The sequence below is a fragment of the Eutrigla gurnardus genome (genome assembly GCF_963514095.1).
Source record: "Eutrigla gurnardus genome assembly, chromosome: 7".
NCBI classification, from domain to species: domain Eukaryota; kingdom Metazoa; phylum Chordata; class Actinopteri; order Perciformes; family Triglidae; genus Eutrigla; species Eutrigla gurnardus.
Genome location: NC_139921.1, coordinates 3,453,038 through 3,472,552, shown reverse-complemented (window position 1 = coordinate 3,472,552; position 19,515 = coordinate 3,453,038). Strand labels below are relative to the sequence as shown.

Genomic DNA, 19,515 nt, shown 5'->3' with positions numbered 1-19,515 from the left:
CAACAAAACTATTCAGTTATTGAAAAGGAGGCTCTGTCTTTAATTTGGGTGCTGCAACATTTTGATGTGTATGTAGGTGGGGCCTCTCCAACCCTTTAACCGTGGTACAATCCCTGAATCCCCTTGAGTGAGTCTTTTCTCACCTTTAACCACAGACACAGGATAGACATTTGTTTCCTCTATTCTTATTCAGCAGTGAAAACAGGAGGAGAATCTCAACACCTCATTTGCGATGCGTCTGATTACGTCTTTGCATTGAAATTGGAAATTGGCCTTGCATTTGGTGTGAACACGACGTAACTCCTTTTTACTTATTTAACAAAATCTTGGCCGATCAAATGATGGCCGATCCGTTTTTTGTTTGTTTTGTCCATATGACCTCACGTTTTTTCCCTTTCAGTCGGTCACGACCAGAACTTCAAGGCAGTGTTGTATTTAAAGTTGAAACCAACTACAGGCGTGAGAGAGACTTTGTGTTGGGGCTATAACCATTCATGGACACACAAACACATGAGTGAACTCACAGCTCTCAATCTCCAGGGTGCAGTTCTGCTCATCCAGTGGGTATCTCCGCAGGTCCATCATGCAGGCAGCTGTGGTGGTGATCCTGAAAGAAACAGATGTGTGAAGTCTGATATCTGAGGAAAATCCACCAAGGCTCACGACTGTGGTCTTCCATTTCAGGACTTCCACAACTAGAAATCCTCGTTTAGTTTATGCATAAATAGGCCATTCAGTTCACATGATAACACATTTAGAATTCAAGATTCAAAAGAGAAAAGCATTTCATTTCCTGGTGAAAACATGACTTTAGACACTTTACAGTTTGTGAACAAAGAGGATGTACGTTAGTGTGTCACGAAGCAGTAACTTGTCCATTCAACAAAAGTTATCTCAGGACACACATGCAGGACTAGAACGTGGTCAGAATCAGGACTAGAACAGCTCAGGATCAAGAGAGTCAATGAATATTCAAAGTCCCAACATCATCAGGAGTAAAGAGAGAAAAAAACTGTCTTAACAGATTTTAGGCTGAAATCTGGAGCAGAACAGGATGTGGGTTGATCTGCATTTGGTGTTAACATGGAATCATGGAAACTTCTGGAAACCATGGAGTTGGTGTTGGGTGGGAAATACAATAGACAAAGTGGTCCCTCTCATTTTGTCTTAATAATGAAACTGTGTAGATGCATTATGGGGTGGTGGAGACTGTTGATGTTTGCTTGGCTTTCATCTTTTATTACAAGCACATGTTGTTAGGCTACTGTGGTTCTGCACTCAATATGCTAATTCTGGGCTTGGTCTTCTGTTTTGTCATGGAAACATGGGCCACAAGGATGAAGAAGCTGTCATATAGTCTATAAGAAGTGGGCGTCGCCATTGGGATGTCACCCATTGGTTGAAAACAGAGCTCAGCACTGCGAAAAATGTATTCCGAATTAAATTATATTCCTTTTTTCCATTTGTGAATTTTCACAAGTACAAAATACAATGAGCCTGTACTTAAAATGATTGCAGTTTGTTTGTGTCCACTGGCAGTCCCCCCCCCCCCCCCCCACTTTTGTTGATTGAAAAAATCAACAAAAGTAAAAGGGCAGCATACGAACAATGTCAAATTGAGGCATATACAGCGTGAGGCTGGAAAGAAAATGCAATATACACAACAAAAAACAAACAAACTGAAAAACATTTGGAGTGACGTATGAAGAGCATCGGGACACTACTAGATAAAAATAAAACTTTACAAATGTATAAATAAAAACAAGTAAAAGAATACATAGATAAATAACCATTATTATTATCATCATTATGTTCTAAACAATGTTGTCAAGTAAGAGCATATGAGCAAATCTTCAGCGCTGCGAGTAAAGGGATGAAGAGAGTCCATCATCTTCACTCTGCTGAATGTCCAGCTTCACACACTTCTCAGCTGCTACAGTGTTCGGACGTAAAAAGCCCCTTAAGGCATGAATATTCATTATTTTATTAACGTGTTGAATATTCTGGTGCTGTTGATCCATGTCCTGGAAACGCATTAGGAAGCCCAGGATGAATTATGAATCAGGTGCAGAGTGTGGAAGGCAAGTAAAAATAGAGTGTCAGCTCAGCACAACTCCATCTCCAACATAATTACATTCACACAACCAAACTTCACCCAACTACGTTTCCAGGGAAACTCATTCTTCCAGACTGAAAACGACCTGAGGCGGTTCCGTAAAGAACATCATCGACACTAACATCGGTCTGCTGGTTAAAGTCCTGTCCACCATCCAGACCTCCTCCTTTTGAAAATGATTTTATTTTACATAGAAAATAGTTGTTTGCTGCTCAATGAATGCTCAGAATTCTATAAGAATTTTAAAGGGGCCATGTTTGTCATTCTCACTGTATGAGCAGCACAATATATAAAACAATAGATATATGCACGTGGAATTGAACAATGCATGCATGGCGTATGATATTAGAATTTGTTTAATTATCAATATACATTATAATGGGGATAACTGAGAGGTTCTCTGTTTAGTACATCATTTTCAGGTTTACTTACGCAACTAAACTTCTTCGGAAAGATTGTCGTTTGGCGTAAAATAGGTTTAAAGAGTGCTGTTTGTTGTGATGATTACTTTTTATTTATTTATTTGTATTTGTCCTTATTGTGCATTTGTCCTATTCTTACCACTAACATTTCAAACTTGAATTAAGTTTTTTCAAATGTTATCCTATGTTGTAAAACTTTCTTCAAACCATGTAGATTTAACCAAATATGATTGTGAGCTGCTGAAACTGAAATAAAAGTTTTAAAAAGTATGTCTGATATGCAAAGTAACTATGCTACGCAAGTGGCAGAAGTTACATCGCAAAACTACATTGAAATAATTAACGTTGACTCAGTTTTCAGTCCCCTGCGTTCGATTCATGTGTTGGTCATGTGACCCATCCTCGCTCCAGTGCTCAGTGCTTCTGATGATACTGATGTGGGTGGGTTTACATTGGAGTTAGTTGAAAGTCCCATAGGGGGCACTACAGGTAGTGATGTCCAAATGAAGCTTCATGAAGCATTTTCTTTATTTTCTGAGCCCAATAGATGGCGCTCTCTGTTCAACAAAGGGTTGAAAGCAAAGGAAATATATCGGCCTTCAACCCTTTGTTGAACAGAGAGCGCCATCTATTGGGCTCAGAAAATAAAGAAAATGCTTCACGAAGCTTCATTTGGACATCACTAACTACAGGGTGCTTGGTGCGTCAGGATCAGATACTGACGGCCAAGATCTGGTACATGACTCGGTGGGAGCGAGACCGGGTTGTTGAACACAGGAAGCAAACAAAGTGGCTCAGACCAGCCATACAACTATTCCATCCAATCAGCAACAAGGAGCATTCATCGTCGTGCATGGTGACGGGAAACAGACCGTTGGTGTATAAAAGGACAAGCAAGAGTTCAGGTAAATCTGGAGGAGGGTTATTCATTTGAAAGTTGAGTTCAAATATCAACAATCGTTCTCCAGAATCGCTGACTCCACCTTAATCTGCAGAACTACTAAAAGCCCCCAATCTGCAGTTACGTCACAGAAAAGACTGGCGACACAACAAATGATATTTGCTCGTTTCCCAGCTGCAGCAGTCACAAATAGCATTTGTCCCAAGTAATTTATCACTCTAGAGCGATCGAAAGAAAATGCTGACACATCTCAGCTCTGCAGCCTGAGATGACCAAACCTGAGAAACCCAAAGAAGTGGGAAGTGGGTTAATACACACCCAAACCCAAAGCACATGTCTGCATTTAGACTTTGACCAGGTTTCCTCCATCATGGCTGAAATCCCCACTATTGCTGCTTTGAAACCAAACAATGCTTGAAGTCTGAATGTCATCATACGGACTCACCTGCTCCTCGCTTCTCAAATGGCACCGCGGGGCATTCTCATGCATGTTCCGGTTTTTAAATGGCACTTTCGGCTTGTCATGCATAACATCACGCAGGAGGTGCTCGGTGAATTTCACCAAGCTTTATTCACTGGACCACAGACACAGGGGACAACAGTTGTTTTCTCCATTTATCATTCAGCGATGTCAGGACGACGATCTCAACGCTGAGAGGCTTTAGAGACACAGAATCTCAGAAGTCTCATCTGATAACGTAAAAATGAGATAGTCGAACAGCAAAGTAAAGAGTGGAAACCAGCTCTCACCTGAGCCCATAGAGGACAGTTCCATCAGGGTGCAGTCTGATCATCCTGTTCTTCACTGTCACCCCATGCACAAAGGACTTCTTGTCATTAATGAAGTAGGTGTCAGGGACCCACAGCTGGTCTGCCACCCGGTTGTCCAGGGTGAGATTCAGAGGAATGCCTGTATAGGAGAGGCGCTTGTCTCTCCAGGACTGCTGGAAGTACATGGTTATGGTGTAGTCCTGTGGGAATGACACAGTAAGAGGAGGTTAGCACATCAACATGAATGGGCCAAAGGGTTATTCATATTCTGCCCTGCCGATTTACTGGGTTTTATTTAGACCGGTGTTCGTGTCTCGAATGTGAACCGAATGTTGGTTTTACTGACTAAACCTAACGTTGGTTTTGTTATCTAAGGAATACTTGCACTCTCTTAGTGAACCTTGTCCCTCAGGTCACACGGGATCGTCCACATCCCAAGACCTCAAGGCTTTCTTCTTCCTATTAAGAAGTACTTTTAGGTCACTGGGGATCCAGGGTTTACTGTGAAGGAAGCAGTGTATAGTTGGGGCTGATTTGTGAAAGGTATTCTGTGATGCAGTCTGTCATGCTGTTGATCTCCCCGTGTGACACACAAGGCACATCCCAGTCTGTGGACTCAAAGCAGTCCTGCAGAGCCTCATTAGCCTCCTGAGTCCACCCAGTCCTACCATTGGACCAGAGGGACAGACAGCAGGACAAGGTTGTGGTCAGACCTGGCTGTGGGGTCTGATCACACGAGGCCCAGTTGCCTCGTACTGTGCTGATGCACGATTGTTCTCTTTGGGGATCATTATTTTAATGTTTTAACCCTCAAATATCAACATTTTTTAAACCTCTAGTCTTTTATCCATCTAGCAAATTTGACAAATCAAAACTCTGTTTGATTTAGATTGTTATGAATAACTGTTGTTGCTGTTGGTTCTGGTCATAGTCAATTAAAAAAAAACCGACCTCCCTAAAATAACTTTGCGTTGAGGTTGGGGAATCTTTGCTGTCATGAAGAATTACTTGGTTATGTAAGAGAAAGATGGTGCTTATAGATAAAACAATTCAATGTTGACTGTTGGTAAGAGACAGGAAGTGATCACTGTTTTCTCTTATTATGGTCAGAGGGCTTTGTCACCCATCAATCCACCACAACCTCAACCTCCTCAGACTGATCTCATGAAGTGGCGTATGTATGACTCGTATGCCATTATGGCATGTTATCACTACGCACAATCTCCTTTTTGCGTGTTTATCAACGCTGAACCCTAACCCTAACCCTAGAGGGCGTTAACATACACGCGGATGTGATGGGTCGTTTCGCTAGAGGGCGCTGACAAACACGCGGATGTGATGGGTCGTTTCGCTGAGAACATACACGCGGATAGCTCGAATTGCGTACAGATAATTTATGAAAAGTCATGATGCCACGTTGTCCTCCTTGTAAGGTTTTGAGGTTCTTTAACAATGTCACACTACTACTGCCTTTGCTCCCGACAGACGAGATATAATTCATGTGACCACAGTGAATTCATTGGTATTTAATGGTATATTTTTCTTGGGAAGACACCATCCAGTTTGTGGTTAAAACCCAGTATGCACTGGGCTTGAGTGAAAGGTGATGTCAGATACTGCAGGACAGAAACCTCCAGCCTCCAGCTCCAGTGCTTGGCTCCAAACATGGAGACAAAAAAGCATAAAAAGTGGATTTTCAAGGGCTTTAACATACTGAATTGTCCCTTTGTAGTGTTTTGTTTTGCTGCTCTATAAGCTGGTGTGTGATGTCTGGGCCTTAGGGAACATATGCTTTTTTTCTACTGTCCCTCACTCTCAGACTTCGCTCCAACACTGAAGTGGGTGGAACGCATTGTGGCATAGTCCATTAGGATGGCCTGCATACATGCAGCATGATGGAGGTACGACAGTTCTGTCTTTGTGGGAATTCCCCACTATATGGTGTCCTTTCAAGCAGTAGGGTTGAGAGTAGGGGGTAGAGGTTGTGGACCAAAATCCACCACAGCACAGGAAGACAGGGAGAACAGGCTGGATGATGAAATAACCAGAAAACCGGAGCACAAGTAAACAGGCTGGATGACAGCGAACTGAATGATACAGGACAAACTGACAAAGACGCACAGAAATCACACGGACTAAATACACCTGGAACTAATTGGATAACAAGACACAGGTGGCAGACAGGAGGGCAGGCTGAAGGCTGATTAGAGGAAGACACAAGGCTGATGAGACTAATATCACACAGGTGACACACAGAAAAAAGGAGGGAAAACTAAAACAACAGGAAGTAAAGATACAACATGGCACATGAGACAGAAACTAGGAATCAAGGAGACAAGATCATGACAGAAATCTGCAGAATCAGTTTAAAGTGTCTTCTAGCCCTTTTTTAGTAATTAAAATGAAGTAGTTTCATATATTGCCCGACATCCTTTAAGGACAACATCATTTTAAAATGCTATCATAACAAATTCTATTTTTTTAAAAGAAACCAAACATCACATTTTCACAATTTGATGTAAAATCTTTAAATATATGATGAATGAGAAATCTCCAAAAGTCTTGCCAGCATTTCTTGGTGCTAATAAAATGCAAAAATGGGAGTATACTGTTTATATTCATCACAGAAAGAGCAGTTTGTGTTTGTGCTACATTTCCGCATATATTGATTGGTAGGGTAATATTTATGAATCATTTTGAATCATTCTTTTAAATAGGGCAGGTATGGCTCTTATTGTGGGGCGTAATAGGAAACAAATTATTCCCACTGGGGAGTTAGCTGGGTCGTGCTTATGTCTACTTTCTGAGATTCAATGGAAAATGAAAACAATGGCCTCACTGCAGTCTCTAGATGGGACTGAACCTTGTGACCCATTATGTTACAGTGGGCCCTTGCAGAAGTCCGTCGCCGATACTGGGATCCAGATAAGAGTACAGAAGCACACCACCAACGTCAGCTGAGGTAGCGAGGCCCGCCGGTCTAAATCACTTCTCTCTGTTAGCCTACTGTCCTTCAGGGCTGCTACATCAAGCTAACTATAGCAATGGCTAGCACGATTAGATAGCTATGGCTACTGATAAAAAAAGGGTGGCTTAAATCTGAAAAAATGGACATTTGGACTCTGTTGAAGTGCTTAAAAATGTTATAACTTATTTCCTGGGCTGAACGGTGGTGTAGTGGTTAGCACTGTCACCTCGCAGCAAGAGAGGTCTGCATTTGAATCCAGATCCATGTGGAGTTTGCATGTTCTCTGTGTTAGCATGGGTTCTCTCCAGGTACTTCGGTTCTCTCTGATAGTCCAAAGGTGAATATAACTTTAAAGTTTGGGCTCCAACACCGGAATGTCTTCCTGTAGAGTTGCAGTCTGTGTTGACGCCTTTAAAAAGCAGCTGGACTCACTTATTTAAAGTGCCATTTGTGTCACCTGGTGCGGTGTGGTGTCATTTCGTATGTTATCTTCCTTACCTTTGTTAACCTACTGAGGCTTATTGCAAGGATCTCAATATAAAGTGTTTCTTATAATAACTGCCCAAACTGCATAGGCTAAACTTCTTTGCTGGGTTTGAAGACTGCATGATTGCAGTATTCCAATATAACAGGCTCAATAGCAAAAACAGTCCGTTTGTCATTGAACGGTTTTCCAGACATGTGTCTTACACATTCCAGTATCAGCTGAACTGCAGCTGGGATTTAACCCAGAAAGCTTGGCCGATTGCAACAACGCTAAAAATTGTGATCCTGACAGTAAGTCTTGTTTCATCCACCTGGAACTCGCTAGAATATTGAGAATGACTTGTTTTCACAAAGGCAGTGTCAGGGCTCTGGATCCAATATCTGTTTACAGTAATAGAAGACAGGATACAAGCGTCCCGCTCTGTGTTGCACAGCAGTAAAGTACAGGCAGATTAGCCACTTAGCCCGCCACTGGAACCGTTAGTGGCCAATAATAAACTGGAGATGACATCACCTCTCATGAGGCAGCAGTGAAAACTGCTGCCTAATGAAGTTGTGTGTGTGTGTGTGTGTGTGTGTGTGTGTGTGTGTGTGTGTGTGTGTGTGCGTTGGGGTTACAGTACCATTGAGGATGAAGACTTTCGAAGAGACTATTATTAGAAACAGCTGTTCCCCTCAGCTCCTGATTTTCCATCATCGCTGTGGCACCTCTGTGTTTCCGCAGCAGAGCGATGGCTTTAACGTGAGCTGAATACCGTTATGCATATGAGCTGTGCTACACCATGGCAGCAGGGAGAGGCAGAGCTCCACTACTGCTGCTGCATCGCACTGCACTGCACCGCACCGCATTGCACTGAATTCTAGGCGGACAGAAGAAATCGGCCAGCAAATGCCCTTGGTTTGTTTTTTCCCCTCTGTGCTGATGTGTTCTTCCTCCTGCGCTGCTTTACTTCTATTTCTTTCTCTACATATGTCTACGTATCTATCTACCTCTCTGTCCATCGTTGTCTCCTGCAGCAAACAAACAAGTAGCACAATCAGAGCATGGGCACCTATGCCATGCTAACCCCCACTGCAGCAGGCTCCTGTCTGCCTAATTCTTCCTACCCACAGCCATCTTTGGGTGCAGCCTAGATGACATAGTGAGAAGGGGGGAGGGGGGGTACTTCTGCAGCCTACTTCACTTCTCATCTGAAAAAACTAAACTGCAGAACGTAGTCTCGTCCACTGATTTTAATTCATATAATAGATCTATTGTTAATTTTAATAAATCGCTCTCTGTGGGTTTTGTGCCCTCAGCTTTTAAAAATACCTTTATTAAACCATTGCATAAAACAAAAATAATTCTGACACACAATTTCTCAACAATTGCAGTCCAATCTCAAATCTTTTTATGCCCAAATTGCTTGAAAGGGCTGTCACTAAGCAGTTTACTTCCCACTTATCTAAAGCAAAATTTAAATCTAGATTCTGGTCCTGTCATTCTACTGAAACAGCATTGACCAGAGTACTAAATCACCCACAAGTATACACTATTAAGTCACTCAGAGAAGTACATCGTATACAGGGGACGGCACTCTCATGGCGTCGCTCCTACCGATCAAATAGAACTCAACGTGGAAGCTACAACAATAGAATCCATGAGTCTGAAGTGAGATTTGTTGTACTGTCATTTGGTGGATCTGATATAAAGAGATGGATGGTTTCTAATGTTGTTCTGTTAATGCAGAGTCAAGCATACATATTTGTTTAAGCATGTCTGTGTTAATATTGATGACTGGATTGTTTGTAATAGGTCAAGCATCAAAAGCCTTGGAGTGATTTTTGACCCACAACTGACATTCCAGTCCCACTTCAAGTCTATAACCAATGCATTTGTGTCCTCCAGACTGGATATTGTAATATCCTGTTTCCCAGACTCCCTAATGGTGCCACTCCTGGTCATTCCCCCAGTAAATGAGCTGCTAACAGGCCTTTTCCTACCCTGCCCTTCACCTCTGGAATGGCCTTCCACCACAAATTACAGAAGCTGCCTTCTTCTATCTATGGATTCTGTGCAGGCACCTCTTGTGGATGGTACCAATGCTGTCCTCGTCCGTTAAGGGTGATTTCTATTGCTCCTCTGGAAATGTTAACAAGAACGTTCAGAAATAGGTTAATTAATGACTCTTAGGTGTAAATGTGAGGGTGAATGGGTGTCTGCCTGTCTGTCTCTACATGTCTCCCTGTGATAGACTGGTTACCTGTCTGTCTCTACATGTCTCCCTGTGATAGTGTGGTTACCTGTCTGTCTCTACATGTCAACCCTGTGGTAGACTGGTTACTTGTCTGTCTCTACATGTCTCCCTGTGATAGTGTGGTTACCTGTCCAGGATGTACCCTACCTTCAGTGGTTGATGATGGATGGATGGATGGATGGATGGGTGAAAGTGACTGAATGTAGTGTGAAGCCCCTTGAGTAGCCAGTAAGCTAGAAAAGTTCTATATAAATGCAGGTCCATTTACCATTTAGTTGGTTCTGACATTGGAAAGTAGGTAGGTCTCTGAGCACCACTCTGACACATAGTTGATTTCCTCTCTATATGAAGTTGCATTGTTGTTTGTAATCTAACGTCGTTGTCTTGACGGGGGTAGCAGTCGCAGGTGTACAGTTTGAACAGGAGGGGGCTGAGCACACAGCCTTGGGGGGCGCCGGCGGAGTGGAGGTGTTGAGGTTTGTTCGTGGCGAAGTGTGACTTTTAAATTAATTTCATCAGAATGAAACCTTTACCAATCAGTTTCATGGGATGATGAGCTGAAATCTACAAACAACATTCTGATGTAGGTGTTGTTATTTCCATGTGTGAGTGGAGGGCAGTGGAGATGGCATCTGTGGATCTGTTGGCTCTGACTTGCTGGTGAGGGTCCAAGCTGGATGTGATGCTGTATTTGATGTGTGTGTGTGTGTGTGTGTGTGGGGGGGGGGGGGGGGGGGGGGGGGGGGGGGCAGTTATTTAGACTGGACACCGCAGACTTTACAGGCATAAAGGTGGATGTCATGAAGCAGCTGTGCCTGGTGGCCCCCATGAATTCTGCCACACTTCATTTCTTGTTGTTGATATGCTCATTACTGAAGCTCTGCCGGGTATATGACACAATGCACTCATCACCATCGGAAAGCAAACGTGGGGGTTGGAGCGAGTGCAGCGACCCGGAGTGCTGTGGAGACGATGAGTGAATGCAGCCAAACAAAATCAAGTTGACTGCCCAAGGAGGAAATGGAGGAGAGCTGAGATGGAAGCTAAGCTAACCTAGCTAGGACCTAAGGTGACTCCACTACCCAGCATTCTCCTGGCTGTCTGATGTCTAGATGCAATAAGACTTTGGTGTCCGGTTGTTGGTCATGCATCTTTACAGAGACCTGGATCATGGTTTCATCAGGACCTCAGGACTCTGGTGGGACAAGAGGAGGTGCACTCTGTGTTGCCATTGATGATCGGTGCTCAAACAGTCCCAGCTGATGGACAATGTTTCCTGATGCCTCATGTTTCATGTTAGGATGTCAACCATGTTGTCTGACCAGAGAATTGTCGTTGCTGCAGCTGTTTACATATTTTGCTGATGTAAATTCATGAAATGAACTTCTGGTTTTGTTTGTTAGTCATGTTTTTCTTGTGAAATGATTTGAAAAACACTACTGCCCCTTATCACATCAATATAATTCAAGAGTGTATATTCATGGGCACCTTTCCAGTCGAAGGATTGGTGATGCCGGTCATACGGAGGTACTTCTGATGGCTACCCAGTAACTCTTTGATCCTGAGCAGTTTTATTTCAGGAAACAACAATGCTACCGCCACGTTCCTGAGAAATGCACTTAAACACTGCATGGACACTGTCCAACCCTGCTCTCAATGGTTCCTCATTCACCAATCTTGTTTTTTCTTAAATGCATTCTGAAGAATGTTCATAAGAAAAACCTACGTTGGATTCATGGCGTGTTCTTAAACCGCCGAAATGTTCGCATCTGTGTTCTTATCTTGATGACTCCCACATCTTCGTAAATAGAAAGCATGTGCCAGTTCTTCTTCATTAACATATGTAAACGCCCCCAAATGCCTAAAGGGGCATGAAACTGCAGGGCCGTGTGCACACAGAGGAAATGTTGAGACGGAAGTAAAGAATGCGAAAACAGCTGTTATATTCTGTAGCCTCAGTAGTGGATATATACAGTACATAACACTAAAGTATTTCTAGGTGATTGAACAACACCTCCGCGTGAGTCTGAGGGTTGGTGATGATGTCATCAACCAGGGGACCAGGGCAGATCCTGCATCTCCTAATAAAATAAGTCATTATGGGAATAGAGCCCAGTGTTGCTGGAGTTTACAATGAATGACTCAAAGATGCGTATATGAGCCATGCGTCTCCAGCAGCTCCTTGTTGGAGGCACAAACCCACAGAACCGTTAAGTAATATATAAGAATTAATGTGTTAGTGTAGTGTTTTGTTTTATTTCAAAACGCCATAATGCTTTCCAATATAATGAAAATAATAATTGAACAATATAAAACATATTATTGTAATTTCAACCCTACAGTATTCTGCAACTGTAGAATAGAAGAAAACAAAATAACCACTTATTTTGCAAATGCATGTCGGCACTCACATGTACAAGAAAACATGAATGCCAGAATATTTGTGGTGTTTAAGAACAACTTCTTTCTTCTTATGAACACTTGGTGAATGAGGAACTTGAACACAGTTCCAAGGTCAATTTATAGGAAGATAGAAAATGAAAATGAATAATAATAATAATAATAATAATAACCTAAATATATATAGCGCCCATCAAGAAACCCAAGGATGCTTACCGTCTCATGGTTGTTTGCCTCCACCACCAAGTCAAGTTAAGTTTATATCCATGAATGTCCAAATGTCATCACTTCATCATTTTATCCATCTAGGTATTTGTATGAAATTGTCATAATTAGAGTATGAATTCTTGTATCATGCCCCCAAGCATGTTTGATGAGGTCACAGTGACCTTTGACAACCAAAATCAAATGGATGTTCGTGCCATATTTTAAGACATTTCTTCAGTGTTCCTGAGAGATCACGTACACGAGATAAATAAAGTTGTAGAAATAAAAATAAACATAGAACAATTATATACACACAAGTAAGTGGGAAAAAGCACAATAGTACAAAGGAACAAATATGTGTGTGGGACCAGCTCCCAAGAACTATCAGGGTGTCCTGGCTCACATGTGTTTTCCTTTGAAATCCATCGTTCCATTCCGTTCCTACTCAGCTGTCCCACAATCCCGCATCTCACTCTGCAAGGGTGGAGTGTGAGGCTGACGGTAGTAGTAATCATGCTACTAACGTATATGCAGATGAGTATATTTCAGTGTGAACAGTCTGTCGGTAAGGCCCACTTTCAGTACACACTGACTGACTATCAATGTACTACATTAGTATGCGATTTCCAACACACATGGTCAGCAGTCGTGATGCTGCCTCTGCGGATTGGGTTGCTCAAAACAATCTGCAGCAGATAGGTGGGTGAAATAATACATTATTAATGAGGGAAATCTACATTACATTCTCTAAAATGTGAACATACCAGACAGCATAGCTGAGCTGCTGTTCCACGGCTGCTCTGCAGCAGAAAGCGTTAAAAGAGACGCTGTGCTCATTTACGCAGGAGGAAGAGAAGAGAACTTCAATGCTTATTTCAGAAGCCAAAAGTTGAGTTTTCCTCAGTCAAGTTCACGACTACATTTTTTGGTTTGCTGCTTGAATGCCCCATGCTATTTACTGCAGTGACATAACTGCACGGTTAAAACGGTAATACAATCTGAAAGCAGCCTCTCCAATCCTTAAGGTGGTACCTGTTCCAAGATGGTGGCACGTCTGCACGTCGGCTTTGTGTCTTTGTTACTGAGTTATTCACAGATGTCTAAATCTGAATGTATTTGTTTTGTTTTACTTATTTCAGATGAATTCATATTCAGATGGTGAGTTTGGGTATGTTACACGGCACTATCCAGAACGTCCAACAGAGATTCCTTGAGAGAGGCCATTTTGAGTGTTTGAAGTGTTTGATTGTTGCCATGGTTACTGAGTTTGGAGAATAAACGTTGATCAAAGTTATTTGAAAACTTTCCTCTTTGATGCTTATAGTTAGGGCTGGCTCAGGTTTGCCTTGAACCAGCTCTTAGTTACGCTGCTATAGGCCTAGACTGGGCTTTATAATGAGGAGTGGGTCAGGATTGTGGTCCCGGTCCCAGGAGTGGGTCAGGATTGTTGTCCCGGTCCCAGGAGTGGGTCTGGTTTGTAAAGCAGAGCGCCACCTGCTGTCTCCAAACACATCCAGTGTCCTTTCATGATGCCGATTGTGCGCTCTGAAGCGAGTACGTATGCGTACTGCTTATTGAAAAACACCTCCGGGTGAGTCTGGCGGTTGGTAATGATGTCATCAACCAGGGGACCAGGGCAGATCCTGCATCTCCTAATAAAATAAGTAATTATGGGAATAGAGCGCAGTGTTGCTAGACTGTATAATGATTGACTCAAAGATGCGTATATGAGCCATGTGTCTCCAGCAGCTCCTTATTGGAGGCACAAACCCACAGAACCGTTTAGTAATATACAAGAATGAATGTTAGTGTAGTGTTTTGTTTTATTTTAAAAGGCTACAATGCTTTGTAATATAATGAAAATTATATTGAAGATTAAAAATTAAAAAAACATTATTTTAATTTCAGTCAAGTATTATACAACCGAAGAATTGAAGAAAACGCAATAAACTATTATTTTGCACACATGTCGACCCTCAAATGTACGTCTGTTTTAAATGTTTGCTGAAACATTAAAGATAACATCGGTGAACACATTCCTTCCTCAGAGCGCTTGGTGAACGAGGCCCAATGTTCCCAGTCTGTATCTCTCAAATGATCACTTCACTATTTAAAATGACATTCTTGGCTTGTTGTCTTGAATATCATATAATGATTTGAAGGCTGTGTGCATGTGCATATCATGTAGAAAAAGTCAAAATAAAGTGTCCTTAAATAGGAATATAGAGATATCTTTGGTTGAACCATGAAATCAGTCACATCCACATGATGAAAGCAAATTTGTCTCTTTTGGCGTGTGCATTATTTGGTCTTCATCATGCTACACAAATCATAGTTAAAATACACAACACTCACATATTGTTAGCTTGAATATTTACATTTCGGCAGAAAGTGGCAGCAGCAGTAGTAGTTTTGAAGCATGATATACTGTGTATATGTTATTCATTTTATTAATTACTGCTCTCTATCAGCTCAGTATCAGCACAGGAACCCAATACTACCCATCTCTGCATAATCTAACAGGTTATTCAAACTCCCAAGGGGATAAACCCTTCAGACTATTTTCAACATGTCCTTTCCTCTACATCCTCAATCCCACATGCTCATATGGTGCAGTGTAGTGAGCATTGCGGCCTCTAGGGGCTGCTATTGGGGCAAGCCAAACTTTCACTCCTACCTTCCTTTTGCTTTTGCCATATACTCCATTATATACTCATACTCCATATACTCCATTATATAATAATACTCTATACGCCATTATATACTCATACTCCATATATTCCATTATATAATAATACTCCATATACTCCATTATATACTCATACTCCATATACTCCATTATATAATAATACTCTATACTCCATTATATAATAATACTCTATACGCCATTATATAATAATACTCCATATATTCCATTATATAATAATACTCCATATACTCCATTATATACTCATACTCCACATACTCCATTATATACTCATACTCCATATACTCATTATATACTCATACTCCATATACTCCATTATATACTCATACTCCATATACTCCATTATATAATAATACTCTATACTCCATTATATACTCATACTCCATACGCCATTATATACTCATACTCCATATACTCCATTATATACTCATATTCCATATACTCCATTATATACTCATACTCCATATACTCATTATATACTCATACTCCATATACTCCATTATATACTCATACTCCATATACTCCATTATATAATAATACTCCATAACTCCATTATATACTCATACTCCATACACTCCATTATATACTCATACTCCATACGCCATTATATACTCATACTCCATATACTCCATTATATACTCATACTCCATATACTCCATTATATACTCATACTCCATACGCCATTATATACTCATACTCCATAACTCCATTATATACTCATACCCCACATACTCCATTATATACTCATATTCCATATACTCCATTATATAGTCATACTCCATACGCCATTATATACTCATACTCCGTATACTCCATTATATACTCATACTCCATATACTCCATTATATACTCATACTCCATATACTCATTATATACTCATACTCCATATACTCCATTATATACTCATACTCCATATACTCCATTATATACTTATATACTCAGCTATTTTGTGCAGGGAAAGTAATCTCCTCTTTAGTGCCATAAAACATTTGAACAGATCAGCATATGATTGGTCTTGTGTATACTGTATATTATGGTAATGTATTGTTGTGCTTTGGGACTTCTATTATTCCTCCATGGCTGTTTAAACAATACACTGTGTTTTTGTGTAAATGTAAGAGAATGGGTCATAAAGTGTCGACAGTATGATCACTATTTGGGCTGGGTATCGCCACTGATTTCCCGAATCGATTCGATTCACAAGGTCCGGATTTGATTTAATCTCCGATTCGATTCAACATGATTTTGTTAGCGATATTTTGTTTTGGTTCACTACTACTAGTCTCTCACGTGGCCAGATCTCGTTGTGCGAAGAACCAAAGGTCGGCCACGCGAGACTAACGGCAAGACTTCACGCATCCATGGGAAAAGGCATATATTAAAAGAACGATCCTTGGGTTTTATTAATTGATATCGGAACATTCAAATGAAGATCGATTTGAATCAGAAAATTGATTATGAAGAATAGATAATAGAGTTTTTGAAGCCGGTTGTTTTTACATTATAATCCAATATGCAAAGCAGCAAAATGACCATTTAAAACAGTGCCGATGATGTGTGCCCTCTACAGTCACAGCGTGATATGTACATTCAAATCTATGTGTGATCATTGTTAGCGTGACTAATCTTCTGTGGGTAAATGGCATGATTGATTTTGACCTAGCACAGTGTTTTGAGCTGCTTTGTTTAGTGCAACTGTGTGTAATGATTGGGTTTGCATTTCGGCTGAAACATTAACTTGTAAAAAGAGATTCTCACTTTTACAAGTATACTGTTTTACCGGTAAATGAATTCTCAAGGCCATTTAGGCTTCTGGTTTAACTTGCTAAAGTGGCATCTTGTGCCAAGAACTTCCATCAAACAGCAATAACAACCCCTCCTCACCCTGAATCTGACAGAGCACCACGGTCCAATCAGTGCCCCATAAAGACAAGCACGTACCAATCAGATCAAGGCACCGGGATCCATCAAGTCAAGGCGCACAATGACAGCAAATCATTAAACTCCACAAACACTATTCACTCATATCCATTGTCCAAAACATGAGCAACAATAAATACAAACACGCTGACCACCATCATGCTGCATCTGTATGAAGCTAATAAAGGACCATACCAGTCTAATCCTGACTTCTCTCCATTAGTAGAGATTCTTCAACACATCGTGTGCATCAGTGTTTCCTTTAGTTGAGCTCAGCGTATACCTGTCTGCATCCCACTTCTCTGGATGATTGGACTTAGACTGATAAACTAGCTTGTATGAGATACGCTCAACATTGGTTAATATCACTACGAGCCTGAAATTCACACAAGTCTGAGACTTTCAGCCAATCGTTGACCTCCTTAATACTTTGGTTCCGCCCTCTGAGCTGTCAATCACAACAGAGCCAAGAGAGTCGTAGTGCTGAATGTTATTACGCCTGGAAAAATAGTTCCTTACAAGAACTGAACTGGAATTTGAGAGTTGAATATTGGTTTTATTGTGTAAACCTAACGCTGGTTTTATTGTGTAAACCTAACGCTGGTTTTATTGTCTAAACCTAACGTTGGTTTTCTTGTCTAAACCTAACGTTAGTTTTCTTGTCTAAACCTAACGTTGGTTTTATTGTCTAAACCTAACGTTAGTTTTCTTGTCTAAACCTAACGTTGGTTTTATTGTCTAAACCTAACGTTGGTTTTGGTTTTATTGTGTAAACCTAACGTTGGTTTTATTGTCTAAACCTAACGTTAGTTTTCTTGTCTAAACCTAACGTTGGTTTTGTTGTCTAAAGCTAACGTTGGTTTTGTTGTCTAAACCTAACGTTAGTTTTCTTGTCTAAACCTAACGTTGGTTTTATTGTCTAAAGCTAACGTTGGTTTTGTTGTCTAAACCTAACGTTGGTTTTGCTGTCTAAACCTAACATTGGTTTTGTTGTCTAAACCTAACGTTGGTTTTATTGTCTAAAGCTAACGTTGGTTTTATTGTCTAAAGCTAATGTTGGTTTTATTGTCTAAACATAACGTTGGTTTTATTGTTTAAACCTAACGTTGGTTTTATTGTCTAAACCTAACGTTGGTTTTGCTGTCTAAACCTAACATTGGTTTTGTTGTCTAAACCTAACGTTAGTTTTCTTGTCTAAACCTAACGTTGGTTTTATTGTCTAAAGCTAACGTTGGTTTTATTGTCTAAAGCTAACGTTGGTTTTATTGTCTAAAGCTAACGTTGGTTTTATTGTGTAAACCTAACGTTGGATTTATTGTGTAAACCTAACGTTGGTTTTATTGTCTAAAGCTAACGTTGGTTTTATTGTGTAAACCTAACGTTGGTTTTATTGTCTAAAGCTAACATTGGTTTTATTGTGTAAACCTAACGTTGGTTTTATTGTGTAAACCTAACGTTGGTTTTATTGTCTAAACCTAACGTTGGTTTTATTGTCTAAAGCTAACGTTGGTTTTATTGTGTAAACCTAACGTTGGTTTTATTGTCTAAACCTAACGTTAGTTTTCTTGTCTAAACCTAATGTTGGTTTTATTGTGTAAACCTAACGTTGGTTTTATTGTCTAAACCTAACGTTAGTTTTCTTGTCTAAACCTAACGTTGGTTTTGTTGTCTAAAGCTAACGTTGGTTTTGTTGTCTAAACCTAACGTTGGTTTTGTTGTCTAAACCTAACGTTGATTTTATTGTCTAAACATAACGTTGGTTTTATTGTTTAAACCTAACGTTGGTTTTATTGTCTAAACCTAACGTTGGTTTTGCTGTCTAAACCTAACATTGGTTTTATTGTCTAAACCTAACGTTAGTTTTCTTGTCTAAACCTAACGTTAGTTTTCTTGTCTAAACCTAACGTTGGTTTTATTGTCTAAAGCTAACGTTGGTTTTATTGTGTAAACCTAACGTTGGTTTTATTGTCTAAAGCTAACGTTAGTTTTATTGTCTAAACCTAACGTTGGTTTTAGGTTTGCACTAAAAAGTTGGAGAATGGTGTCGAGATATCATTGACGGAAACTAGCTTACATAAACACACATATCGTTTTTGCATGTATTGTGTAGCAGGTGCACAACGTGACCGAGGTTGTGATCTAAAAGGATCGTAAGCATAATTTTTCCATTTCATTTGGACTTAAAGAAAACGAATGATGGGTCATGTTCAACCAAAACCATTGAAACTATGGAAAGAAAGCAGCTCTTTTATTCACGAGCGAGACTAATTGCTCTGTATTGTGTGTAAATGAACGTCACTATCTAGTATTAGACGCTGATATGATGATATTTTGCAGACTCTGCTTCTCCTCCTTCCTCCTGTTGACTCACTGACAGCCG

At 40.5% G+C, this 19,515-nt stretch overlaps 1 protein-coding gene across 1 annotated transcript in view; it reads right to left on the bottom strand.

Moving 5' to 3' along the window:
* Positions 1-19,515, bottom strand: part of gabrb1 (gamma-aminobutyric acid type A receptor subunit beta1) — a 31,406-nt gene that overhangs the window by 10,705 nt on the left and 1,186 nt on the right. Inside the window, exons 4-5 of the mRNA XM_084013957.1 lie at positions 4,190-4,410; positions 525-607 (exon numbers count right to left, since the gene is read on the bottom strand). Of these exons, the coding sequence (XP_083870083.1) occupies positions 525-607; positions 4,190-4,410 (304 nt within the window). The remainder of the gene's footprint in view (positions 1-524; positions 608-4,189; positions 4,411-19,515) is intronic.